At 45.4% G+C, this 27500-nt stretch overlaps 1 protein-coding gene across 3 annotated transcripts in view; it reads right to left on the bottom strand.

Annotated features, from left to right (window-relative positions):
• Positions 1 to 27500, bottom strand: part of LOC138627620 (protocadherin-1-like) — a 154929-nt gene that overhangs the window by 56633 nt on the left and 70796 nt on the right. For all 3 annotated transcript variants that reach the window (XM_069710065.1, XM_069710067.1, XM_069710066.1), the window contains exon 4: positions 19426 to 19645. In XM_069710065.1, the coding sequence (XP_069566166.1) occupies positions 19426 to 19645 (220 nt within the window). The remainder of the gene's footprint in view (positions 1 to 19425; positions 19646 to 27500) is intronic.

Here is a 27500-nt window from a genome sequence, read left to right as displayed (position 1 = left end):
AACAAATTGTCGTTATTTTGTCGGGTAATTTGTAGCTTTACTTTGTAAATAATCCCGAAGACGAGCAGACGAGGTGATGAGGTGATGAGGTGATGAGGTGATGAGCGATGGAGCGACTTCAGAGCAGATCAATCAGATTAGAGTGTGAAAGTCGTCCGCTGCGTCTCTGAAGTGGATAATCGCTTTCAGAGCGGCGGAGATGGACGGAGGGACGGGTGTCATATGTTCACGTCCCACGACGCCGAGCCGATTGTCGCCCACAAATGAACCGCGATGGAGGTCGTGTGTGTGTGTGTGCGTGTGTGTGTGTGTGTGTGTGTGTGTGTGTGTGTGTGTGTGTGTGTGTGTGCGTGCGTGTGTGTGTGTGTGTGTGTGTGTGTGTGTGTGTGTGTGTGTGTGTGTGTGTGTGTGTGCGTGTGTGTGTGTGTGTGTGTTGGTGGGGTTTCATTTTCAGGGTCAGCAGCCAAATCTCTAACAGATGGTGTGATCCGGGATGAGCCCAGCGCCTCCTGCTGGCAGACGAGCTGCGAGAGGGAAAACACAAAGTCTGGAAGCCTCCCCATTCCCAAATCTTCCTCCTCCTCCTCCTCCCTCTTCTCTTCCTGATTGAGTCCTCCTTCCCTTCCTCCCTGTTTTCCTTCTTTCTCCTTTTCCTGCCGCATCCTCCTTCTGCTCCTCCATCATCATTACCCGCCTCATTCTCCTCTTCATCCCTTCCTCCTCATCTTTTCTCCTCCCTCCCTCCCTCCTCGGGGACCCGCCGTCCTACCTGAATCTCTCTGCTTGTTTCTGGGGATGTTTCTGGAGCCGAGGCCGTGAAGGAAGCGGCCTTCGGCTGGAGGCTCACTGAGCGCGCTCAGAATGACCAAACAGCGGCTGCGTGTCGTAGATGTTAACATGCGGCTGCAGCGCTCGCTGCTGCGGTGCTGACGTCGGTGAGCGAGTGCGAGAGCAGGACGTGAACTCTGCAGACAACATCATGCATGTTACAGCAGCGTCCACATACTTCTGGCCTCCTCTGCACAGTTAAAGTGGCCTCAGCGCCGCAGCTGCTTCTGTTCTCACAGAGTTTATAGTTTTTTTGTGTAAAACTGAAAATCCGCAGTCGTCTGCAGGTATTTGAATTATTCTTAGAGACGTACAGCTGATGGATTTATTGCAGAGAACGAACAGGACGGTGACGCTCGTTATCAAACCGCTTCCTGCTTCCACCTCCAGCAGACGCAGCAACACCATCGTCCCGCTGGAGTCGGTGTAGATCGACTTATATAAGTCCGATGGTGACGTGCAGCAGATTTATCAGAACATGAAACACGGAGACTGAACACAAACAGGAAAAGTGATGCAAGAAAACCAAAAATGTTGAGCTGCAGATGTTCCTCTGTGGGTTCTTATCCACCAATGACAGCTCAGCTAGAAAACTACTGATCAGTGCGGCAAACAAGGCCGCAAGCAACTATTACTTCCATTTTATGTCACTTCTATGTCACTGGTTTATTTTTTGATTCATTGCTCAGATCTGAAAACGTCCAAATGAAGTTAAAGTTCTACAAAAAAAAAAGCTGCTGAAGAAGCTCGAACAGATGGTTTGTTTTTGTCGCTATTAATTCTTCACAAAAGCCACAAAAACAGAATAAACTCTTGATTTCCTGCTGTGATCCTGTTGGATGGAGATCACAGCGCTGCTCCGGCCTACCTGCCCCCCTCCCCCACACCGCCTCACCACACACACACACACACCTCACCCACGTTAATGAAAGACATGTGGTGCAGCCATAATACCATTGTCTGTCAAATCTGCTTAGGGAGCGGGGGAGGGGGGCGGGGATGGGGGGGGGGGGTCTTGCCTGTTGTTGTGTGGGTGGACGGGCAGATCATCTGCCGTGGATGACGGCTTAATCCAATCACGGCGAGCGGATCACAGGAAGCCGATTCACCGTGTAGCTGGCGGTCGGCCGGCCTGAATCTGTCCCGTCCGTCCGTCCGTCCGTCCGTCCGTCCGTCCGTCCGTCAGAGGAACCCGACAGGACGCCGCCGCTCATTGTGCTTATTGATGCGACGACGACGGACCGATTCAAAAAGCATTTCACACCATTAAAGGACAATTACAGCCTTTCCCTTCGCTTTCATGTTATTTCTGACAGTCCCCACAGCGTGATTAAAGATATTTTTAAATGCATTCAGCTGAATCTCTGCAGCTCTTTCGGCGGCGAGAACAACAGGATGTTTCTAATTCAGTCCAAGAAGAAGAAGAAGAAGAAATCAGGTTGTTCACAGCCAGCGTGGCCTCACGTCAAACTCACATTAAAGGGACGACATCAGAGTTTCAAATCTGCAACCACCAACCCGGTGTCACGGCAAAACGTGAAACAGCCACGCGTTGGCCTGCCGAGGCGTGACAGTTTCACATTTTCCTGTAGTCGACAAAAATGAAACCTACTGAACGCGTAGAGACGTGTGATTTACAGGAAAAGGAAGATGAGAGCTAAAATACGTGGTTGGGTTCAGGAAGACAAAACACTCGAGAAAAGTTTAACGTTTTGACAAGCGTGGAACTTTCACGTCTAGAGGAGACCAAAGCGTGGCTATTTCACGCTTTGCCGTGACGCCGGGTTACAACCACAGATAATTTCCTCTCTTTTATTTTGAAACTTTGCTGACAATGCAAAGCAGACAGCACACATGCACGAGCTGTGTGTGTGTGTGTGTGTGTGTGTGTGTGTGTGTGTGTGTGTGTGTGTGTGTGTGTGTGTGTGTGTGTGTGTGTGTGTGTGTGTGTGTGTGTGTTCAGACTCTGCAGGACTGTGGCAGCTCATGTGTTTTTAATAGAGATGAAACACACGTGGTACTCGTCAATAAGATAAGTTTGCTTGACTCTGAAGAAGAAGAAGAAGATCTAGAAATGTATGCAGGAGTCGTGTAAGTCGAGGCGTGACCTCTGACCTCTCGGCTCCAGACCCGACGGCGTGAATCAACCAGACGAGTAAATCAGCGAGAAGACAGAAGGAGCAGCTGAATGTATACCGGCGAAAAAATACACCGGAGTCAAGGCCGTCTGAAGCGAAAGCAGAAATCAATACGACACAGAAACATTTCTGAATCCAATATACAGCTGCTTCAGAGAGGAGGAGGAGGAGGAGGAGGAGGAGGAAGAGGAAGAGGAAGAGGAGGATTCTAACAAACAAGAAGTTAGCTGATGAAAATGATCATCTTCATCTGTAACGTGATTACTTCTGATCGCACGTCCATCCGGGGAGCTGGAGAGGACGTGAGCTCACCGTGGTCGAGGGGCGGGGCTTCACCTGGACACATCGCCAGCTTATTACAGCGCCAACATAAAGTATTCACACTCCCACTCGTGCCTTCAGGTTGTTCAGAGAAGGGACGAATTATCAAGTTACTTTGTTATTTTGGAAACATCTCGTTTAGACAGAAAAAAAAATCACTTTCAGAAATCAATCTTGATCTGAACAAAGATCTGATTTGGGCTTTAGTGTGAACACAGATGGAGATTCACCCTCCGGACAACAACCCACCTGATGGTTGTTGAGATGTTTCAGTCTAGAAGTGCTAACGAGGCTAACGAGGCTAACGAACAGAAGCGTCTGATGAACTGATGTGTTTCTGTTTTGGAATGACAGATGATGCTTTTCTTGGCATGTGTGGGCTTCCAGACATAAATTAAAGGACAATCCTGTCTGCAGACCGACATTTCTTCCTCTGTTCTTCTTCTTCCTCGTGCAGCAGGCTGTAAGCTGCTTGTAGCACAAATCACATTTTAATTAGCTCGATCCCGACTAACGACCTCCTCCTCCGGGATTACCTGCCAGCGTCCGTCTAATCCCTCCGTCTCTTTCTTCCTCCTCTCTGACCCCCCCCCCCCCTCCCTCATCTGTTTCCCATGCAGGTTAAAAACACTGACGTTTTACATTCTGCATACATCTTTCACACTCCACATATTTCATATCTTTCCGTGTGTTTTCATTCCCTCCATTTTGCTCGGCTGCTGGTTTTTTGTCACATTCTCATAAATCTCCCTCCCCATTTCATTTTTTTTTTTAACCACATATTTCAGCAGAACGTATCAAAGCTGAAATTGTCGCCTGCTTTTTTTGAGCTTCCTGTTTTTGTTTTTTTTCTCGATATCTCATTTCTTCTGCGGCGTTTTCTTGAAAACGTTTGATAGACTCGGCGAGATGCGATGCAGAGGATGGACGAGCCGAGAGAGGAAGCGGGTGTCGTCTTACATCTGTGGAGTGACCACGTTATGAAAATAAACTAAATACTGACTGAATAACCAGAAGAGAAAGGACCACAAAAAAGCTCCTTCTCCAACATGTGGTGGTGAATTCACATCAGCAGGATGACGTCTGTTTTTGAGACTTCATATGAACATTTTTAAACCTCGTAGAAGACCGATCGTGTTTTGCCAGCGTGTTACCGTCTTCATTCAAAAAGAATATCTGATATCGTCTCGGCCTCACTTGTGATTCCTGGATCGATGAGAAGAGAAAAGAAGTCGGTGGAAGAAAATGTCTGTGAGCAGGACACACTCGGGGGGAGGTTTTTATCTATGCAGAGAAATTCAGTTTCAGAGCTGCACGCTGTTTTTAAAAAAAGCTGAACTACAATACAGGAGAAGGAATAATTTATAACGCAGCATTAAGACAATTTGAAGAAAGTTACTTGATTGATTTCAGGGGGAAAAAAATGAGGGACATCGTGCTGAAATTACTAACATCAAAGAAACTTATTTAATGTTCGAAGCGAGATGGAAGTTAAAGTAGAAAGTAAATGTTTGTCTTTTTATCGAAACTGATCACAAACATTCACGAACAATAAGCAGCTGATCTTGTTGCTTCATTCGAACCACAGCTGATTTATCGTTAAAGGTACTTTCACATCTTCAGTTATTTTTTTTTTTTTTACTTTGGTCCCTCTCCTCCTCCTCGTCCTCCTGCTCCTCCTGCTCCTCCTCCTCCCGCTGTGTTGGAGGCATGTTGGGGGGTAAACCTCATTAATTTAGGAAAGATCGTTACGTTAATACCTGCCAAATAAGTGGATTAACCAGGGGGGGGTCGCTGGGGATTAGCCGTCGGTTTTTGTTCAATCCTGAAGTCCCTGAAACCTTCGTAATCTGAGACAAATCCCGTAAAGCGAAGGATCGGGGGCCAAACGGGGGCCAAACGGGGCCCAGACGTCGTCCCGCTGCTGACTCGTCCATTTTTTTTTTTTTTTTTTACCTTCATCGCCACTGACCTCCCTCCGCTCTTCGTCTGCTCTCACATTGAAACCCAAACATCAAAAACTTGGGTTGCCGTGACGACCAATCCATCCTAACCCCTCCATTCAGAGCGGCCTCTAATTGGGCGGACCGGCCGGTGGACTCTGAGCTGCTATCTGGCGGGTGAATACGACTGAAGGCCCCTCAGATGCCCCCCCCCCTCTTTCATTGCCGCCGCCGGGTCGAACCGGGACCGAGACGGGACCGCGCCAGGCGGGACGGACGGACGGACGGACGGACGCCTCCGATTGGACGTCACAGAACAGACCAGAACACAGAATGAAGCGCTCCCTTTGGATCTTGTTTCCCCTGAATGTACTGAACACAGCGCTGGTTATGAAACGGTGGAGCGATCGGTGGGCGGCCGCCCGCGTGTCAGCTTTGAAAAAAAAAAAAAAAAAGATGCTTTGCTGAGCCAGGTGCATTGTGGGCCATCGAAACCTCCCTTTGAAGGAGTAGCTTCAGTTTTAAGAGCAGCGCTTGCCTTCAGTTCAGCTGTTTTCTAGGTTATGTGCTGTTGTTGTGTACATCATGCATATTTTTTTGTTCTGCACATGGTCTGTTGTATCTTTCATGTTTGCTGCGGGGTGGTGGTGGTGGTGGTGGTGGTGGGAGGGGGGGGTTCCTTTGAAGGGGCAATTAAGTGTTAGTGAAGAGAAATAATGAACTGTTTGTTAAAGCCCTCCTCGACTGCAGTTACGGTGCCTGTCAAGCTTTTTCTCGTATGAAAGATTTAGCTTCAAATTTCAGGTACGAGCAGATGAAAGCAGCTCCTCCATTTTGTCCCCCGCTGTGATCTCAAATGTTTATTCGTTCCTCCGGTGTGCCTTCTACGTCTTGTAAATGGGACCGCACGGTTCATAAACAAGTAAAAAAAAACTTTAAAAAAGCGTCCGTGAAAATTAAGGAGAAAAGTGCTTTAAAATCACAGCTTTACGTCATCGTCTGAATCCGCTGCAGCTGATTTAATCTGCTGCCCTGCGTGAAGCACTTCTTACCGTGAGTTATGAGAAGTACGCTATAAATAAAGATTATCATTTGTTATTTACTTTCCAGAGAAAGATGTCTGACTCACTGCCCACTTCAGCCTGTTCAGGTACAACAAGCAGCTGTTTATGTTGATTTACAGGGAAAACAACTCGTCTGAGATCGTATAACTGAACGTAAAGATGATTTCAGTGGCATAAACACGTCTGGAACTTCTGACTGGAGGCAGCAAACCTACAAAAGGTTGCTGACCTGAGATCCCACACGTTCTCTCTGTAATGGAGTTTGGTTTTTTGTTCATTTTCTATTCTCGACGTCACTTTTCTACCGTTAAAAGCTGCTGAGTGGCAGAAACGTCGTGGCGACGAGGAACCTTTCGATTTAAAAATTAAAAGAAAAGAAAAAAAGAAAACTGTAAATAAGGTGAGCTTCGTCATCCGGTCATAACGACGCACCTCCTTGAGGAGGTAAGACCTCGGGACACCCGACGAGGAGCTGAGGAGAGAATGTGCTTTTCTTTGCCTGCTGCCACGGCAACCGGGCTCCAGATGAGTGGCAGCGAACGGACAGACGCAGCAGGACCGTCCTGCATCGGGTGCTGCTGGCACACAAACACAAAGACTCCCGTTTGAAAACAGTCCAAAAGTTTTCTCTGTCCGGACTTGAAAGAAAACATCAAACCTGTTCGGCGACACCTGAAATCTGGCTGCAGACAGCGCGGATGTAAAGAAGCGTCGCTGTGATCTAAAATAAGGATGAGGAAGAGCCGGCGGGCCCAAAAGCACCCGGCGACTCCGTTCTCATATCACATACGTTGGAGTAAAACTTCGGACTCTCAGTTGGCGCCGCCTCCGTCAGCTCGGAGCGACGGGCAGCGTTCATCAATCAATCTGCGGCGCGCCGAGCGGCGGGTCAGGAAACGCTCGACGGTGTTCGCCGGTTTCATCGTTAATGGGAAACAATATCGGTTTAAAGGAGAGAGCGGGTCCACTCTGTGATTTGCCTCTAAGCTGCTCATTAATTACTGAGAGCATTAATCTGCGGGGCTTAATAGGCGATCAAGGAGCTGTAACGTGGAGCGGCAGCATGTGACCGCCGCACACCTTAAGCCTCCGTTAATCTACGGAGCCGAGCGGCTCCGCCTCAACTTTGCAGTTAGGAGACTAATGGACTGAGAACCGAACGGAGAACATTCACTTTAAGACTTCCCGTAAAAAAATAAGAAAATAAAAAAAAACGCAGCAGAGAAACTGAACACTTCCAGTTTAAATCTCCTTATTTGACACGTTTGAAAAGAGCTGCCACGCGTTTCTTTTCCCTTCAGAGTTTTCCTGCCTCGGTTCAATGTAAGAAGCGTCTTGTAAAACCCAGTCGGGGTACCGGACACGTTTGGATGAGCGCCACTTCGTTCATGTCATTAAGTGACACTCCTACTGAAGTATATTTACACTTTCTGCATATTTAAACTTCTACATTTCAGATTAAATACTCTAAATACTCATCTGAAAAAAGAAAATCCTTTACATTGATTTTGTTATTAATAAATCTGCACTTTTACTGAACTGGCTCTTTAAATACAAAAACTTTGAGTATTTTTAATCTCTTTTGACTGAAATGAAACAGTTGGAATATTTTCCTTCTGCTTGAGTAACTGAAGTTTGTATTTCTGTTGCTTCTTGTGAAAACGACCACGACAGTGACGATAAAACATTCACGATTCAGACTTGTGCACCGAGAAGTGTCATTTTTACATATAAAACATGAGACCAAGAAAAGAAGTTGTTCTTCTGCATAATAAGAACTTTCTCTTGATTTTTCTGATAATAAATCTGTACTTTTACTTAAATCTGTACTTTTATTTAACTGACAGATTTTTGCATGAAACTATCTTTCCACTGATCGGGTTAGGTTAGGTTAGGTCGTTACTTTATTAGGTAGTATTGGAATACTTCCTGAAGTCCTGCTCGAGTCATCAAAGTTAAACTTCAGATCATTTGAAAGCACAAACGTCACATTATTGCAAAAAACATTCAAAGAGTGAAAACTGTTTGATTTTGTCACATTCAAACCAAGAAATCGCGTCTTTAAACGTCCTCTCGTCACATTTACTCACCGTGAAGCACTTTGTAACTTTGTTTTGAAAAACCATGTAAACCTGAATATTGTTTGTCTCAGCATGTGTGTGTCACGCACACTGTCTCCCTGTTTCCATGGTGACCGTCCCCCGCTGAGGGTCGCAGCAGGACATCAGAGCTCCACCGGGGGAGTCTGCGCCGTGTGTGTCCCTGTTTACCTGTTTACCTGTTCACCTGTTCACCTGGCGCTCTCTCCCCTATTAACACCCTGACATCACCTCGTCACACACGTGCAACCCCGGCCTTTGTTCATTAGTTCCCATGATGCAACACTAACCTAGCAACCAGACCTGTGGCTAACTCTCCCGCCGCTTCCGCGCTCTCATTGGACGGGTTCCCGGGGGTCACGGCCCCGCGCCGCCGCTCCCCCGCCCCCCGCCTACCGGCCATCTGTCCTGGAGACGGCGCCTCCGAGCAGTCCCGAGCCCACCGGGAACAGCTGCCCACGCTAACGGAGGCAGCTAACCGGAGCCAGGACACGGCGGGAGGCGGCTTCAGCAGGGACGCTTTTAGCTCGCTGCGCTGGAGCGGCCAGTCGCATCCTGTTGGGGAGGACGGAGGAGCGAGACTTTGATGTCGAGGATAATCTGACACCTATCAGCCACCAATCAAACGAAACTCAGAGACAATATGAAAACAAATGTGGAAATTAAATGTTTAAAGTAAAAAAAAAAAAAAAGTGCAGAATATGAAGCTGAAAAAGAGACGCAGGCGGCGCCGTAAATGTTGGATGAGTCTCAGATGTCGGGAATTGAACCAGGAACCTTTTTGCTGCAAGGTCGGGGGTCAAACCACCCAGATAGAAACACAGAATTTAAAGTGTAAACAATGCACAACATGCCCAAAAGTAAGTAGACACCTGAACATGTGATTCCAACCAAGGTCTTTGCACCAGATGTTGGCAGCTGGCTGCAGGAATTTGATGCACTCAGCGAGGTCCAACAACGACGCTTCACTTCACACAGACTAAAAGTTCACCATGTAGAACTCCTTTCCTCTTATTTTCTATTAGTTATCGACTCTAATGATTATAAACTCCCAGATGTAACAGCTGGAAACACCTGGACGGTTTATTTCTGCACAAATCACTCGATGGGAACATGAAGAGCAACGCCGACGAAGTCTGAAACAGGTTCAGAGGACTGATTATGGATCAGTTTCATTTTATCATGCCTGAAAACTGAATCCGTGCTCGTGTGGTGTTTTTTTTTTTTGCTTTGCAGGAAGGCCTTTTATATTTCAAGTGCTTTTATATTTCATGCCAATAAAGAAAACTGGGGCTGACAGAAGAGACAGTTTGACAGTTTATTCAAGCCGCAGTTTAAGAGCCAAGAAGCTCAAAACTCTGAAGAGAATACAGAGCAGTTCGCCGCCGTGCTGAATATTCATGACTACAGTCACACACGTGGCTTCTGAAGCTGCTGTTTGGTTAAAGGTTACGCGTCAGCAAATAAACCAATCAGGGAGGCGGAGACCTTCAGAAGACGGAGGCCTGGTGTTTCATTTGAGGCTTCGTTTTTAGTTCAATCTGCAGAAACAAACGCAATTTTAAGGTGTAAATGGAGCTTTTGTTAAATTAATAGTTATTAATGGTGCTTTGAAGAAAACCCTGGAGATCTCGCTCTTCACCCTTAAAAATGTCCTTCTCTCTCTGGTGTTCAAACCAGGAGCCTTCAACCTTCCTCCCAACGCTCCAGAACAGACTGAGCTTCACCTGAAACCTCTAGAAAGTCTGTTTCAGGTCAGCCATGAAAATACAGTAAAAACACCTTCAACGCTTTGTAAGGACCTTTAATATAAATTGTTAAAGAGCTTCTGATTATTCATGGAACCTCTAAATTAACTCTACGATGTCAACAACACTCAGAGACGCGGGATGCGACCATGTGACCTCCTGAACCGTAAAGACCGTCAAAAACAACATTTTAAGGGACAAAATTAAATATTAAGAAACACCGCTAATATCTTACGACACGAGGTGAAGCTCTTCAATCGATTCAGGACCAGAACAAATAAACGGGAGGTTTGAAAACGCCCTTAAAGACACTAGTGGGTCTGGTGAGACCTCTGAATCCTTTTCAATCACCCCTCGAACCCTAAATGACACCTGAAAGCTTCTTCTGCAACCCTGAAACTTCTCAGTGACTCCTGAAACCTCCAGCAGGAACTCTGCCAGCTCTGATTTTTGCAGAAAAAGAACACTGTGCAGAGTGGCAGTAAATACACACACACACACACACACACACACACACACACACACACACACACACACACACACACACACACACACACACACACACACACTGTGGTTCTGTCCATGATTGGATTATTTTGCCGGTGTTGTAAGATATAGATTGTGTGCTGTGTGTGTGTGTGTGTGTGTGTGTGTGTGTGTGTGTGTGTGTGTGTGTGTGTGTGTGTGTGTGTGTGTGTGTGTGTGTGTGTGTGTGTGTGTGTGTGTGTGTGTGTGTGTGTGTGTGTGTTGCAGCTCTCAGCATCCTTGCTGTTGTACATCAGTCGAATGCTGGCCGAGCTCCGATTTACAGCCACTGCCAAATACAAAAAGCGCACACACACTCACACACACACACACACACACACACACACACACACACACACACACACACACACACACACACACACACACACACACACACACACACACACCTCATTCTGTAGTGTACAGCGGCCACCGCAGATAAGCTCAAATAAACAACAGACCTGAAAAAATAAATCCACCTCCCTCCCCCTCTCTCCCCGGGGACGAGCGAGGGCATCCAAAGAACGCTGCCTGCTACTATAAAGCTTCTTGACATCACACACACTTACACACACACTTACACACACACTTACACACACACTTACACACACACTTACACACACACTTACACACACTCAGCGATACAAATAAGAAACAGAGAGGGAGGTATGGTTCCACAGGGAGGAATCACCTCTTCTATCGCTGCACACACTCCTTTTATCTACTGGCTAATGAGGAGCAGATACACACACACACACACACACACACACACACACACACACATACACACACATACATACACACACATATACACACACACACACACACCTCCTCAGGACCGTGGTTTCATCAGACCGTCTCTCAGCAAGTGTCCCACTTCCAAAACTATGGACTGCTGCTTACATCATTATGTAACGTTGGGAGTCTGAATGTGTGTGTGTGTGTGTGTGTGTGTGTGTGTGTGTGTGTGTGTGTGTGTGTGTGTGTGTGTGTGTGTGTGTGTGTGTGTGTGTGTGTGTGTGTCCAACAACATCATGATTAGTCAGTGCACGTTTTCTTTTTTTTGTGCAAAATAAGCAGTTTGCTAAAACAGGAAATGAGCTGCCTTTGTGTAAATGTTAATGCTGGCGAATACACACAAAAGGTGTGTCACACAGATTAGTGACCCCCCAGGAACGACTCCTGTAAGGAAATCTTATACTTAGAAACTCATCAATCAAGCATGAAGCCTCTTTAAGGAATCAGATTATTAAACTTAGATCATCACAGGAAGTCTTTAAGACCATGAAAGCTCATCAGCGACGTGCTGAATCTCCTCAACGAATCCCAGAAGCTCGTTAGTTACTCCTAAAGATGTCCGACCTCACACACGAGCCCTGAAACGTCCGCAGACCGTCACTAAAGCTCTTCTTTGTGATTGCTGCAATCAAAATTGTTTGATTTTGCAGCAGATCTTCTCATAAAGTTGCAGTTTCAAGTTTGTTTTCATGAGGAGATGAGAGGAGTACTGACTGTAGAGCAGTTATTATCAACAAAGAGAGTTTTGTCGTTCATAGTTTCAGCCCAGATTCTCATGATCACATCTTTTGCGTAAAAATCGCAGGAATCTAAAAAAGGTGCGACCTCCTCTGTGGTCTGCGGACGGTTAATTGCAGATATCTTTTGGTCTCTTTACAGTATTTCTGACTTTTCTTCATCACAATAATCTCTGAGCTTCATTTGACGTTGAGTTTATTGTTGCTGGAAAGCTGCCGACAACATTTTCTGAATCTTTGGATTTCACGAAGGCTTCAAATAACGTGTCCAGAGAATACGGGCGGCGTCCTGGGAGGCCGGAGGAGAACTGCTGTTCTCCTCCAATCATTACCCGCTGGAGGGATGATGATGATGGAGGAGGAGGAGGAGGAGGAGGAGGAGGAGGAGGACGCGTGACCTCCTCTACTCTCTTCCTCCTTTTTCTACCTCCTCCTCACACTGTCTCTCCTGTGCACTTTGCCTCCTTTGCAGTTTCCTGTTTTTTTTTTCTCTTTAATTTCCGTCATTCAAACTTCAACAATTAAAAAAATAAATATATATTTTGGAAACAGGAAATAATGAAAAAGTGCTGAATCCACAAATTTCCATCAATTTGTGACTCGCTGAATTTACATCATTGTGTTTTAATGAAGTCCCACTTTATTTTTTTATGACATTTTCCCACATAAAAAAATTCCCTTTATAGAATAAGAATTTAGAGTAACGTGAGATAATTATGAGGATAAAATAACAAAGTCAAATCTAAAATTCAATCTTTTTCTCGAGCGGTGAATCGAACATCTTCTGATCCTCTCTAACGATGTTTTATTATTATAACTGCTGACAGTCTGAGTGTAACTTTAATATTCACTTAAATCCTTTCAAATTCATTCTGTATTTGGCGTTGTGTTACTTGGTTTTCCTGTCTTTCTATTTCCTTATGTTTCATCCTTTGTACAGTTAAACGTCTCCTACACGCTGATTCCTCCATTTCTTACATTTAATGATGATGATGAAGATAGTCACGGTTTGCAGGGAGGATGTTCTTCGGCTGTTTGATCTTTGTTTAGTCTGGTCCAATCGGACTCGGAGACCCTTAAAGGAAGTGTGATCTGACCCTGATGTGATCCAGCTGCTGTTCAGGGCCGACGTCGGTTCCCTTCATCTTCATCTTCATCTTCCACATCGAACCGACCAACTGAGTTTAAATCATTTTGATTTATTTAAGGTTGTTTTTTTTCTGATTATTCAGCAGCTGCGTTCAGGTTCGTGGCCCATTTACCAACTCATGAAGGATACGAAACATAAAACAATCCCATGCGTATAACGGTCCACATGATTCACATACTCGTGTCACGAGGACACGAAGAGTGTTTTTATCTCGACGATCTCTCCGTGTCGGCGTCGAACGGAGAACTCGTGCGTGAGAGACGTCTGCGTTTCCACGGTTTTATCTGCAAATCAAACTGGTGGCTGATTAAGAGCCCAGATAGAAACCCTCACTGATGTTCTCGTGTGTGTGTGTGTGTGTGTGTGTGTGTGTGTGTGTGTGTGTGTGTGTGTGTGTGTGTGTGTGTGTGTGTGTGTGTGTGTGTGTGTGTGTGTGTGTGTGTGTGTGCACGCGCTCATCTCTCAAAGCACATGTACATATACATACTGTATTTATGCACACACACACACACACACACACACACACACACACACACACACACACACACACACACACACACACACACACACTTCTTCCTCTCACAGTTGGGTTTTTCCTCCTCTTTCCATGCATCCATCACCGACAGGAAGTGGGTGCATTAGCAGAGCGAAGATGGGCAGATGGAATTAACGTCCATTATCTGAGCATTTAGAGATGCATGGAGGAGGAGGAGGAGGAGAAGGAGGAGGAGGAGGAGGGGGTGATAGAGATCTCACCACAACGGGCCTCTCAGCTCTGCAACAACCAAACCACAGTCTGTTTGACAGCATGTTTGTGTTGCCTGTGCAGTTCAGTTTGGTCACAGCGGGACGGGAGGAGGTACCTGTCCTGTGTGTGTGTGTGTGTGTGTGTGTGTGTGTGTGTGTGTGTGTGTGTGTGTGTGTGTGTGTGTGTGTGTGTGTGTGTGTGTGTGTGTGTGTGTGTGTGTGTGTGTGTGTGTGTGTGTGTGTGTGTGTGTGTGTGTGTGTGTGTGTGTGGGGCCATCTCCTCATGTCAATGAATCTCATCACAATGCTTCCTACTGAAATAAGAAATACAAAAACAATTTTCATTAAGTCCCTAAAACAGCTGATCTCTTTGGTTTTTAGTCAAACAAATAATAAGAAATGCACATTCAGGATGGTGGATGTGGTTTTAGGTCAAAATAAATACAGTTATAATCCTTTTTTTTTTACAAAAATTCAATATTATAAATAAATACTTTGACCTTTCCATGCGAGGAAATACTGTAGGAATTGATGAAAATAAGAATCATAACCCAACAGATTAACCAAACACGGCTCGCTTCACTTCTGTAAATCACCTTCTGTGTTTTAGTCCGAGTTCGGAAGCAGACGAGGGACAAAAGACAGAAACAGGTTCTGAGTTTGAACGTTTGAATCCTGAGAGAAGATGAGACCTCAGAGAGAAAAGCTTTAGTTTAGTCTTTAAATGGTGGGAACAAACTCGACCTAGCGTTTTATTCTGAAAGTCTCATCTGACACTTCCTGGTTGATAATAATACGAGTTATAATTCAAAACGTTTTTGGCCAGAAAAAAATCTATTAAAATGTACCAGGTGACGCTTAAAGAAACTGCTTGTGCTTTTATTTTGAAAGTCACTACATTTTAACATCTTTACGGACGGCTTCTTCGGTGCTAAACGACATCCTCTTCCATGAGAACATACAAACATCTTGAGCGAACTGTTCACTGCTTCGTCTTATCTCAGAAACACTTTGGGAACGTTACAAAAAACAGGAAGAAGAAAGATCGTCCAGCTCCGTGTCGAAGCCGCGACGTCCGAACGCCGCGTGTTAGAAGCTCCAGAGATGGAAGTGGAACAGTTGGCCGAGCAGCGAGTCACATGCCGTGAGCATCCGGCTCTTATGAGGATTATGTCCAGATTATGTCCCTATATGTGAATAATCCACCTATAAAAGCAGGTGGGAAAAAAAAAAGCAACCAAGATGCATTAAGAACAGCGTGAAATCACTGAAAGCCTTTTTTTTCTCTCTTTTTTTTTCTGGCCACGTGTGGTTTTAAAGTGCATCCGAGCTCTCAGCGGGAGAAACGTGACACGATTGCTTCTGGCGAACGCTTCCACCTTTAAACCGCATCAGGTCACGAGCTGCGGCGGCGGCCCGACGGCGGGACACCGCACACAGGAAGTTCTTTCAGACGCGTTTTAACGGCCGAGGGGGTAAATAAACTGAAATAAACTGGTGGAAGTGGTTTGAAGGAAACAAGAGAGAGAAAAGAGTCTCTTCCTCGTTTTCTCTTCATCAATCTGTCTGAAGCACTTGAGATCCGACCGATCAACAATCAGTCACCACCGGCGGATGATCGATACGCTGCTGCAGCGGAGGGAAAACACCGTGAAACGACTGAACACACGGCTGAAGAGGAACGACGGAGTGAGCTGAACCGAGCCTCGGGTTTAAAAAAATAAAACATGATCGCTTAAACACGTAACGTAGAACTTTGATTATTTCCGTTGTCCTGTTCATTGGTGCAGACGCCAAAATCAAAGGAATTTTGAATGAAGTTTGGTCGGACGACAGCAGAGCAAACACGTGACACACATCACCTCACACACATGATGTTGTTAACATCTTTCAATGGTCCACCCCTTCTCAACGTTACCTAAAATATGACCTTGTTTGTTTATAGCTTCATTTTGATGTTTCGACATCAGAACAGACGAGTAAGAAAAATTAGTAGCTTCCTACTTCTCCTTTTTGTTGTTTACACCGGTTCAGCAAGAGATAAAGAGATAGTTACTTTATTAATCCCACAAGGGGACATTTTTTTTCGCTACAGCAGCATTTATAGATACAGGAAAGCAATAAAACAACGGTAAAAAATATTAAATATAAAAATGCACAGTATATACAATAAAATAGAATAAAATAAAATAGAATAATTCAATTAAATTAAAACTAACTAAACAATAGAGCAAAGATTTAAGCAAACATACAACCAACGGTGTTATTGTTCGGTGATGGATTTTGCCAGAGGTGATAAATTGTCTTATTGCAGTGTAAATCTAATATATAAAGATAGTCAAGTGTTTCTACACTAAGCAGGAACAAATCTAAAAGTCAACATGCTATTTGGAAAATAACAAGTCATATATCATTTGCTAAATGTGAAGCACGTGCTGACATTTGGTAAAAATTATTGCTTGCTTTAACATTTCATGTTGAACTTTTGATTATTTCCAGCTGCAAATGAAAGTCTGTGTTTTTCAATCTGGAATGTGTTCATTCCTGCAGACACAAACAAAATCAAAGGAAGTTTGAATGGAGTTTGGTTGGATGAAAGAAAGCAGAGAGGGAGAAGATCTGCACACAGATGGGATTTAAAATATATATATATATATATATATATATTAGTATGAGCTGGTAAAAACAAAACAAAAATAAGTTCTTGTGTTGGCTTATCATAGCAATAAAGATTTAAGTTTTGAATGAGGGCCGACAGAGAGACAGAGTGAAGTGTGTCTGTAGTGGCGTTAATCCTCAGAGGACCAGCTGTAATCTGTTGACCTCTCTGCTGGTACAGCGCACGCACACACACACACACACACACGCACACACACACACACACACGCACACACACACGCACACACGCACACGCACACACACACACGCACACGCACACACACACGCACACGCACACGCACACGCACACACACACACACACACACACACACACACACACACACACATCACCCTGACCTCATTCCACTGTGTACGAGGAGATACAGCTACTTACACACTCTCCTGCTCTCTATCGCTGTTTCACACACACACACACACACACACACACACACACACACACACACACACACACACACACACACACACACACACACACACACACACACACACACTGGGTGGCAGTAGCCTGTGGGTGTGTGAGCAGCTGTGAATAATTGTGTTTACAGATGGTATATGTAGGACCAGTGGGTTGAGAGAGAAAGACGTTGGTTCGTCTTCGTCTTCACAGAAGAAGACGACGACATTTAAACTGAAGCGCTCGATGTTTATATTTATTTATTGATTTTATTTTTTTGCCAGTTTCCAACTACTTCACCTCCGCTGGTTTAATTGGCGCGAGTGTTAACGAGGCGTTCGCAGCCGGAGCAGAACAATGAACGGTGAAAATAAACGTGTGTCTAATGAATCATTTGGCTCCATAAAAAAATAATAAAAAAAAGATAAAGTGAAAGACTTTATTTTTACCACAAAAGGGAAACTGAACATTAAAAAGTAAAAACATTTAAAAGCCAGCAGCATCACGAGCTGAACGTGACATTATTATCTTCAAAATTAGTGTTTATGGCGGGAAAAAAGGGCGGTTATTGTTTTTTTGACACGTTTCCTGATATACAGACTTTTATTTCTTCATTTGAATGAATGAGGTTTTTTTATGCATAGTTTAGTTTTATGTTTTTTTGGGGGGAAGCTTTAAAGATTGAAATGAGGCTTTTCAAATATGCAGCAGAGACAAGTACGTAAGTGTGGATGTTAAATGTCGTCATCTAAATTGTGCATGCAGTGTAATCGACTGGTTTTTATGTCTCGTGTTTCGCCTGCTGTAAATTACTGCCCCAAAAAATACAATCAAAAATCACCTTATTCCTCAAAATGAACTCGACAGTAAAACGTGCTGAATTTCTCTCCGTCCTTTCTTTAGTATGTTTTCTGTTTCTCATCAGTTTATTGGATCTTCTAAGTTTTTATAACAACTGCAGGAGCTAAAATTAGCAACGGTGCTAATTTCTAACTGCAAAGAAACTGCCCTGCTACGTAGCTCGTAGCTCGTAGCAGGATTAAAACCAATGTAAAGTCAAGCAGAATCTGCTAACGTGCTACGGCTAACAGAGCTAACAACTGGCTAACAGGGCGTCAACGATGAGCTTCTCACACGAGGTCGAACAAAACACGCTAACGTTGCGCCGGATCTCAAGTTCATCTGTTCAATGGATCCAAACACATAAAACACCTGTTTGGGAATGAAATTAGCATCTTTCACAATTTCTTGCCTGTCAAGAGGCTAGCTTGTTAGCTAACGCGGCTAACAACTCGCTAATTCTCCTTTTTGTCATTTACATAAAGTTTGTTGTTACAACTCAATTTAAATGAAAAACAAAAAGCCAACACGCTCAAAACTTTCTGATAGCAAAATGTGCAAAACGATGCGTCAAAGCAGTCAGTCAAACTGTTAGCTTAGCATACTAGCATGGTGAAAAAAACAGTCGTATATCGAACTGACCTCGTTTTAAAACGCATCAAAAGTAAAGCAAAACAATAACTGCAGGTACATAGTGTGAATATTGTGTTGTTGTTTGTGTGTTTCTATGTGTAAACAAGCAGAAGTGTGTGTGTGAGAATCTGCAGGGGCGTTAGCATCATTAGCATCATTAGCATCATCAGCATCATTAGCATCATCAGCATCATCTGCTGTTAAAGACTCTCACAACCTGCCAGCGTCACACGTCCTGACTGTCCTCCTGTCGATGACAAACGTGACGGACGGATATCAAATATACAGAAAATAAAAACCAGCGCGCTGAGAGCCGTGTTGTGTTAGCGTAGCTCCCCGCTAGCCTCCCTCCCCGCCGTCTCTAAGTGGATCTGAAGGAAGGTCGTCGAGTGATTCACTTCATCGGATGTTAATTCATGAAGCTGTGGGACTTCATTATGTTGCATATTGATCGTGTTGTGCTGCTGTGAGGTCACGCACCTCTTTTAACGAAGGTACACGCAGGGGATTGTGGGAAAATTTTGATTAAATATATGATGTTAACACATTTCCTGCTGACACATGGGGGGAGGGGGGAGGTGTGTGTGTGTGTGTGTGTGTGTGTGTGTGTGTGTGTGTGTGTGTGTGTGTGTGTGTGTGTGTGTGTGTGTGTGTGTGTGTGTATGCAGAGTGTGTGTGTGATAAAAGAGGTGAGAATAGGAGTAGAGGGAGGGGGGCTGTGGGGGGGCTGTGGGGGGTGGAGGGTGGGGTGGGGGTGGGGGGGGGCTCCGCCCGGTCTTACCGTTCTCCGGGTGCTCCATCTCGCCGATGCTGCCGTCGGGCGTGGTGCGCTCGTAGTGGTCCTCCGGCAGCGCCAGCGGCCCGATCCGCGGCCCCGACGACGACTTGGAGCTCGGCGTCTCCGACTCCTCCAGGCCGCTGTCGTAGTAGCTGTGCTGGGACGCGTCCTGCAGATCCTGCGCCTGATTGGCCGTGGAGAAGGTCACTCGGCGGTGGGGCAGCTGCGATTGGCAGAAAAGAAAGAAATAAAAATAAAAAGGGGGCGGGGTTAGTTTAAGCTTCTCAAACAGTTAAATTTAACATAATAATAAACTTTATTCGTAAAGCACCTTTCGTACAAGAAATGGAGCTCAAAGTGCTTCACGGCAAGAAAATTACATAAGAACAGATATAAAGGAACATTTAAAAATATAGAAGAAATGAGATGCATGAGAAACAGATAAAATGCATAAAATTAAACCCAAATAGAGTTAAAACTTAAAATAAGCGATATGCTTTTTAAAGAAGTTTAAAGTGAAGGAGAGCTTCAAGAGTAACCAGCTGAAGGCTGAGTTTGAGCTTTCGTTTAAACGTACTAACTGAGCTGATGTGAATCAGTTTCAGTTTTGTCGCTTAAATGATGAAAAGACATCAAGTAGAAGCAAAACATATTCTCAGAAGAACTCATTTAGATGCTTTATTTCATAACGTCTCCTCAAAGTGACTGATTTTAAGTTTTTAGCACTTTCCATCTCATCTTACGTCAACAGACTTGTTGTTCCGTTATCAAGCGCTCCAACGACATTTATTTTGAAATTGATGGTCTGTCGATCGGGTTTTGCTAAAGATTTGTATTAAATGGTTCATTTCATTTGATTACAATGTGACAAATCACTGCATTTCATTATTATTATTATTATTATTATTATTATTATTATTATAGCAGGTTTTTGTATGATAGTAATTCCCGCAGGGTTTTATTTTTTCCAAGAAGCCAATTTTGCTTTTCAACTAAATAATCTCCGCATTCCCGAAGACTGACCGCCATTAACCCCAAAAAACATCCCTGCTTTCACCCTCGCCGTGAACAGCGAACGCAACGCAAACAATCAGGCGAAGAGTTCGTCTTCAGAAAAAGTAAAAATAAAGAAATGCAGTTTCTGTCAAAAACACTGAAAGTGCAAAGACACACACAAAGATCTCAACATGTATAAATAAAGAGCGCGATACAGTAAAGACATGTCGTGTTCTCCATCTACACTCTGGACGTGTTGAATATTTCAGCGAGCCGGCGTCACGGTGGATCCGTGAACTACGAGCTCGCTGGTCGTTAGTTCCGTGTTAGTTCTCGTGTTTCTCTTCCAGACAAGACGTCCATGAATAATATAAATGACACGGCTTTGTTTCACTTTGTAGTTATGTGTCTATATTAGTGGAAAATATTCTCCAGGTTTTCTGGTTTCTGACACGAGACACATCGGTTTGAAGCGCGCACACACACACACACACACACACACACACACACACACACACACACACACACACACACACACACACACACACACACACACACACACTTGTTACTGCTGCATTCACTGTGTTTTCCGGGGGTGGAAGGTAACTGTCTGACTTGTGCGTTTGATGGTTTTGTAATTAAAATACAATTAGCCTCCCTATGGTGCCTTGGCGACGCTCACACGCCGACGCAGGTCGTGCACACACACACACACACACACACACACACACACACACACACACACACACACACACACACACACACACACACACACACACAGACACACACACACACACACACACACACACACACAGACACACCTTGCCGAGCTGCTGCCAAACAAACCTTCTTAATTCAAAAGGCACACAATGCACGGTCAAACGTTTCAATCTCACACACACACACACACACACACACACACACACACACACACACCTGACCAGCCCGGGCTGATAAAAGAACAACATCCCTGGCTCGGCAGATACTCCGTCACCATGGCAACTGGGCGCTGTCAGGACCCTGAACCAGTAAAACCAGCAGATCGGCGTTCGCCACACAGGCTTTTCATTTTCTAAAACCTTTATCTCGACTTTCTTAAGCAGCTTTTTTTTTATTTATTTATTTCCCAGCAGCAGCTGAAACAGGCGCTGCAGCTCCACAAAAACAGTCGTCCGCACACAAACCGGCGACCAGGCTGCATGTCGGTCCGGCCCAATTACAATTCAAGTAATATTCTTAATTTCAAACATGACGACGGGTCGCCGCGGTCACTTGAAACATATCTGCAGATTTAATATGAAGATTTAATGCGACCGTCCAAACTGTCCGCCGGACTTGAAAACGTCTCCCGTCTAAATGAAAAGGTAAAGTTCAGAGGACTTTCTGTCCTTTCGTCATCATTTCAAAAGAGACGTGCAGCAGCATCTCAGCTTTTTTCCAAACACTCCACCTTTCATGTTTGGGTTTGTGAAAGATAAGGGCTGAAAGAAAAGAGAGTATCATCAGCGAACCGCTTTACTTTCCCCTCAGTCATGAATTCACACACACACTTTACGACCACGTAAACGACCATATATGGACTCGGTAGGAGCAGTCAGGTTTCAGCTCGACCAATCACAGAGCCCGAATCTACCACTTCTGCAAGTCACTCAAACAGCAGCCAATCAGCAGTCATCAGTTATCGCTCAGAGACAAACAGAAACCAAATGTTTCAGGGTCCTTATAAAAATAAAAACTGCGACATTTTACAGAAACAAATACGTGAAATGAACGTGTGAATGATAAGTATGAGCCGACATCCATTTCTCCTCCAGATAACATGGATAGTTTTGGTCTGTTTTAGTTGTAAATGAAGCCTTTTCATGGAGATAAGAAAACAAAAAAAGCAAAAAAAACCTTTTCATCTGTTAGATTTAAAGCTTTTAAATATGGACGAAGTTGGTTCAGCTCAGTTTTTGGGAGCATCACTGGAAGTCTTTGAAGTATTTCCAGATTTTATTCTTCACGATGGATCATCTGTGTTACATCAACGTCGCTGAATATAAATGTAGTAAAACAGAGATATCTTTTTTTAAGACACATGGATGTCCATCGTCTGTTACACGCGTGTTACCGTGACGACGACGCGGTGTGCTTTGGACAGCGTCGGGCTGCGATGTGTGCAGCTAAAAACGTGCAAACACAGCAGTTTATTTCAGAGATGACAGAAGTGCTTCTTTTTTTTTCAGTGTTGTGCGGCCAAATGTTTTGATTTATTTTTTCTCAGGATTCCCAGAACAAATAACAACAACCGAAACACATTGACAAAGAACAATCACATCCTTTAGCCAAGCAACGGGACGGGACGGGACGGGACGGGACGGGACGGGGCGGGACGGGGCGCCTACCCGAGGCCCTGCGGCGGTCTCGCCGTCGGACGGGGAAAAAGCTGCGGAGCAAAGTGCAGCGGTTGGTGGTTTTTATAACCGCTTCTTCTTCTGAGCATTTAGGAAATAAATCACGTCTTTATATATTCACACGAGGAGAGAAATGAAGCGATCAAACCGGCTCGATTCCCCTCCTGCCCGCCTGTCACCTTCGTGCCCTTTTTGTACTTCTGCTCGTGTTTGTTTGCTGGAAATAGAAGTGCCATCTCAGCAGGTTGCATCATGGGAAAGTGGAGCAGAGGGGACGAAGAGTAAAGACCAACCGACATCCAAGAGACAACCTCAACCTCCGGCGCCACGTTGCAGCATCCCGCGACGCTCCAGATCGCCGCCGCCGCCGCGGAGAACAACATGGCCGACGCTCCCGTGCTCATCGCTGCCCTGTTTTATTTTTTGGTCGAATCTGAACCAGCGAAACCTCAGAGAGGCAGCAGGGCTCCACCAAGTCCTCCGCTGCAGCCGCAGGTGTTTCAGAGGTGATAACGTGCAGACGAACCGCCGATATATTCTGACGGTTGATGGGAGATGAAAAACCCGCTTTGACCTGCTAACCGGTGTTAACTGTACCAACGCAGACACGAAGTCGTGCTCAAAGAAAGAGATCCGGTCCCACCGATAGCTGTAACCTGACTGCACCGCAGGCCTGTCAATCAAACAGACACGCCCCCAAAAACAGGTCTTCTTGAATCTTCTTTTCTGATGAACGAGGGATTATTTTCCCGTCGAGGGTCTAATCATCAGGTCGTCACCGGTCGCGTTTGAACTGAAAAACATGAAGCTCCATGAAATAATCAGCTCGGCGTCTCGACTGTATCATCACCAGTTATTCTCCAGTTTGTGCGCCGCCGTGTGTTTCGACCCTCCGAACATTCACAACAGATGATGAAGGTCGGCGATTGAGAATTGAAGGAAACGGAGGTGATGGCGGCCTCCGTCCTCCGCAGCACTTTGACGGGAAGCTTCTGATCATTTCTGTCCCGGATAAATAAAAAAAATAAATTCAGTCCTCCGCATGCAAAAAAATGCACATATGCACATTTATGTAAAACAAGAGGGCATGATGATCCGTTTTTCCTTGAATCTATAATAACTGACCTTCGTTACAGTAGCGCGGCGCGAGGCCATGAATATGCTGCAGAATCAATCACGCAGAAAAAGGCAGAAAGTGAGGAAGCTGTAAAAGAGCGGAGTGCAGAGAGGAAGAGGAGGATGAGGAGGAAGAGGAGGCAGGAGAGGAGAGAGGAAGACAGAGGGAGGAGGAAGGTGAAGAGGAAGAGGAGGAGCGAGTGGACCTTTAGGAGGAGGATGAGGGAAGAAATGTGGGAGCAGGGGGAGGAAGAGGAGGAAGAAAAGAAGAGTGGGATGAAGGTAAAAGAAGAGGAAGAGGAGCAGAAGGATGAAGAAGAAGAGCAGTGAGTGGACCTCAAAGAGGAGGCCAGGTCTCCTCCTCCTCTTCCTCCTGCAGGAGGTGGTAGAAGAGGAAGAGGAGGAGGAGGAGGAGGAGGCACGCTCACTGGGCCACATTGTTCAGAGATGATTAAAAAGCAGCGAGAGGAGGAACGCACGACGCCTCGCTGGCTGTTTGTCAGCCGAGACACGGAAAGGGAGATAACTGAGAGTGTGTGTGTGTGTGTGTGTGTGTGTGTGTGTGTGTGTGTGTGTGTGTGTGTGTGTGTGTGTGTGTGTGTGTGTGTGTGTGTGTGAGAAAGAGAGAGATCCTCATTACCTCCCTCTGTGGGAGATAAGAGTGTGTGAGGCTGCATTGTGCATGCTTATAAAAGTCTGTCCTTATCAAGCATTCACACACACACACTCTCCAAGCAACACACACTTTAACTCACACACACACACACGCACGCGTGTACACACACACACACACACACACACACACACACACACACACACACACACACACACACACACACACACGATGGGCCCACAAGAAGAGCGACTGCCAGTGATAATTCGACACAACTGTGTTGAATCCAAGTGGAGAATGAATGAGGAGTGGAAAAACAGACGGAGAGGAGGGAGCGAGGAAGAGGAGGGAGTGAGGAAGAGGAGGGAGCGAGGAAGAGGAGGGAGCGAGGAAGAGGAGGGAGCAGGAAGAGGAGGGAGCGAGGAAGAGGAGGGAGCGAGGAAGAGGAGGGAGCGATGAAGAGGAGGGAGCGAGGAAGAGGAGGGAGTGAGGAAGAGGAGGGAGCGAGGAAGAGGAGGGAGCGATGAAGAGGAGGGAGTGAGGAAGAGGAGGGAGTGAGGAAGAGGAGGGAGCGAGGAAGAGGAGGGAGCGAGGAAGAGGAGGGAGTGAGGAAGAGGAGGGAGCGATGAAGAGGAGGGAGCGAGGAAGAGGAGGGAGTGAGGAAGAGGAGGGAGCAAGGACTCAAAATGGTCCAAAAAGTAAATAAAATAAGTGTGGACACTTTCCAGCCTAAACGGCCGCCATCTTGGTTACGAAGACGAAAGGGGGCGGGGCTACCGACATCATTTTCAAATGAAAAGCGTCCCAGGAAGCTGCAGCTGATCCTGAACACACAAAGTGTTTTATTTTTCACTGCTGCTGGACAGAAGAATCAGTGTGTTCAACAGAGGACTTAAAAACACGCTGATTTATAATAATTAAAGCTGCGGATGTTTTGGAGGCTGACGTGTTCACCCGATGAGGTCATTTCCTGTTGGGACATTTCGTTGTTTGTGTACGAAGGGACGTTTCTCTAATGTGAACATTTGCTGACATTTCCGTCCCGTGATGGTCAACGGAACATTTTTGTGGGTTGTTTGTTGTTGTTTCTTTGGGCTGCTGGTCAGATAAACTAAAGGCCATCTGAATATGTTGATTTGGACCTCGGGCAGAAATAACGAGGGCAGCGCCATGTTTGGGTCCGAGGCTGCCGGGCGGCCGAGACCTTTGTGTGTGTGTGTGTGTGTGTGTGTGTGTGTGTGTGTGTGTGTGTGTGTGTGTGTGTGTGTGTGTGTGTGTGCTGCCCGTCCTCAAACTAAACAAAACGCGCCGGTTCTATTCTCACCGCGGTCATGTGACCTCTGAGCCAGGCAGCAGCTGGACATCACCGTCAATATCTGATCGTGGAACTGATCATGTGACTGATTAGTGTCGGTGTGTTAAAGAGACGTGTGGCAGAGTTTAAGTTGAGGTTAAAATACGTTACGTGGTCAAAAGTACGCGGACGAGGAGAGAAAGTAGTTGATTAAATATAATAAAATAGATTCTTTAATGACATTAAAGGAACTATTTCACAGTTGTGGTACTTTATTTTTTAGCCCCTCCCCCTTGGCTGCGTTCTCCCCATTACAATAGGAACTGAAAGTGCGCCGTGATTGGTCGAAAAACTGAAGCAACCGCCATCTTTAAACCACTGAAAACAGAAAGCTGACGTTGAACCGCAGCGACGAACAGCAGAGTTTAAAATGGAAGTTTTTACATGGAGGTTTATTTTCTAATAAATCACTACATGAGCTTTTAATTTGAAAATAATACAGGACGTGTTGAGTTTGGATCGACGCCTGAGGGTCGCGGATCCTAACGAGGTTCGAAATGATTTCAGTTAATAAATCTTAAATGTAATTATGACACATTTGACCTGTTCCTCTTTGTATTTTTATTGGCGCTCTTGAATAAAAAAGGGGGCGGAGCCTTCAAACCTATTTCATTCTGGGGGGAACTCCGAAGAAAAGTCCTCAGCTTTCGGTGTCGCATTTACGACTCTCAAATAAAGTTTAGTTGGATTCATAAATCTCTCATAAACACGTCCTCGTCCTCGTCCTCGTCCTCGTCCTCGGGCCAATGAGCCGTTGGAGGCCGATCGCAGACGTCGGTCGAGCGGAGGCGGCGAAGCGTCACGTAGACAACAGACCTCGTGTTTCTATGTAAAGAAGTTTCTGGATGAAACCAAAGAAGAAGCTGCGGCAGGCAAATGAGTTCTTCATCGAAGTGCAAAAACACACACACACACACACACACACACACACACACACACACACACACACACACACACACACACACACACACACACACACACACACACACACACACACACACACACACACACACACACACAGAAACTATGCAAAGCACACATCAACCACGGGTCAAATACTGGAAACGCTTCCACAACAAGCGACCAATGAGATCCATCCTGCCAACATGTCACCACGGCGACGCCACAGACTCACAAACATGAATCTGTCTCGTCCTCAAACACGAGACGACGTTTTCAAACGAGAAACAGAAGAATTCGTACGTCTGTTATTCAAACCGTCGACGTTGCTCTCGTTCTTCTGTTTGTCTTTGTCCAACAGAAACAAGCTGTATCACTGCATCTGTCACTCAGCATCACACACACACACACACACACACACACACACACACACACACACACACACACACACACACACACACACACACACACACACACACACACACACACACACACACAGACAAACACACACACTCACACACACACACACACACACACACACACACACACACACACACACACACACACACACACACACACACACACACACACACACACACACACACACACACACACACAGACACACACACACACACAGACAAACACACACACTCACACACACACACACACACACACACACACACTCACACACACACACACACAC

The sequence above is a fragment of the Brachyistius frenatus genome, unplaced genomic scaffold, assembly GCF_029030835.1.
Source record: "Brachyistius frenatus isolate BFR_SWC_R1_liver_20210118 unplaced genomic scaffold, ASM2903083v1 Contig_89, whole genome shotgun sequence".
NCBI lineage: Eukaryota > Metazoa > Chordata > Actinopteri > Embiotocidae > Brachyistius > Brachyistius frenatus.
The sequence above is the reverse complement of the archived record's forward strand: the minus strand, read 5'-3'. Positions and strand labels throughout refer to the sequence as shown.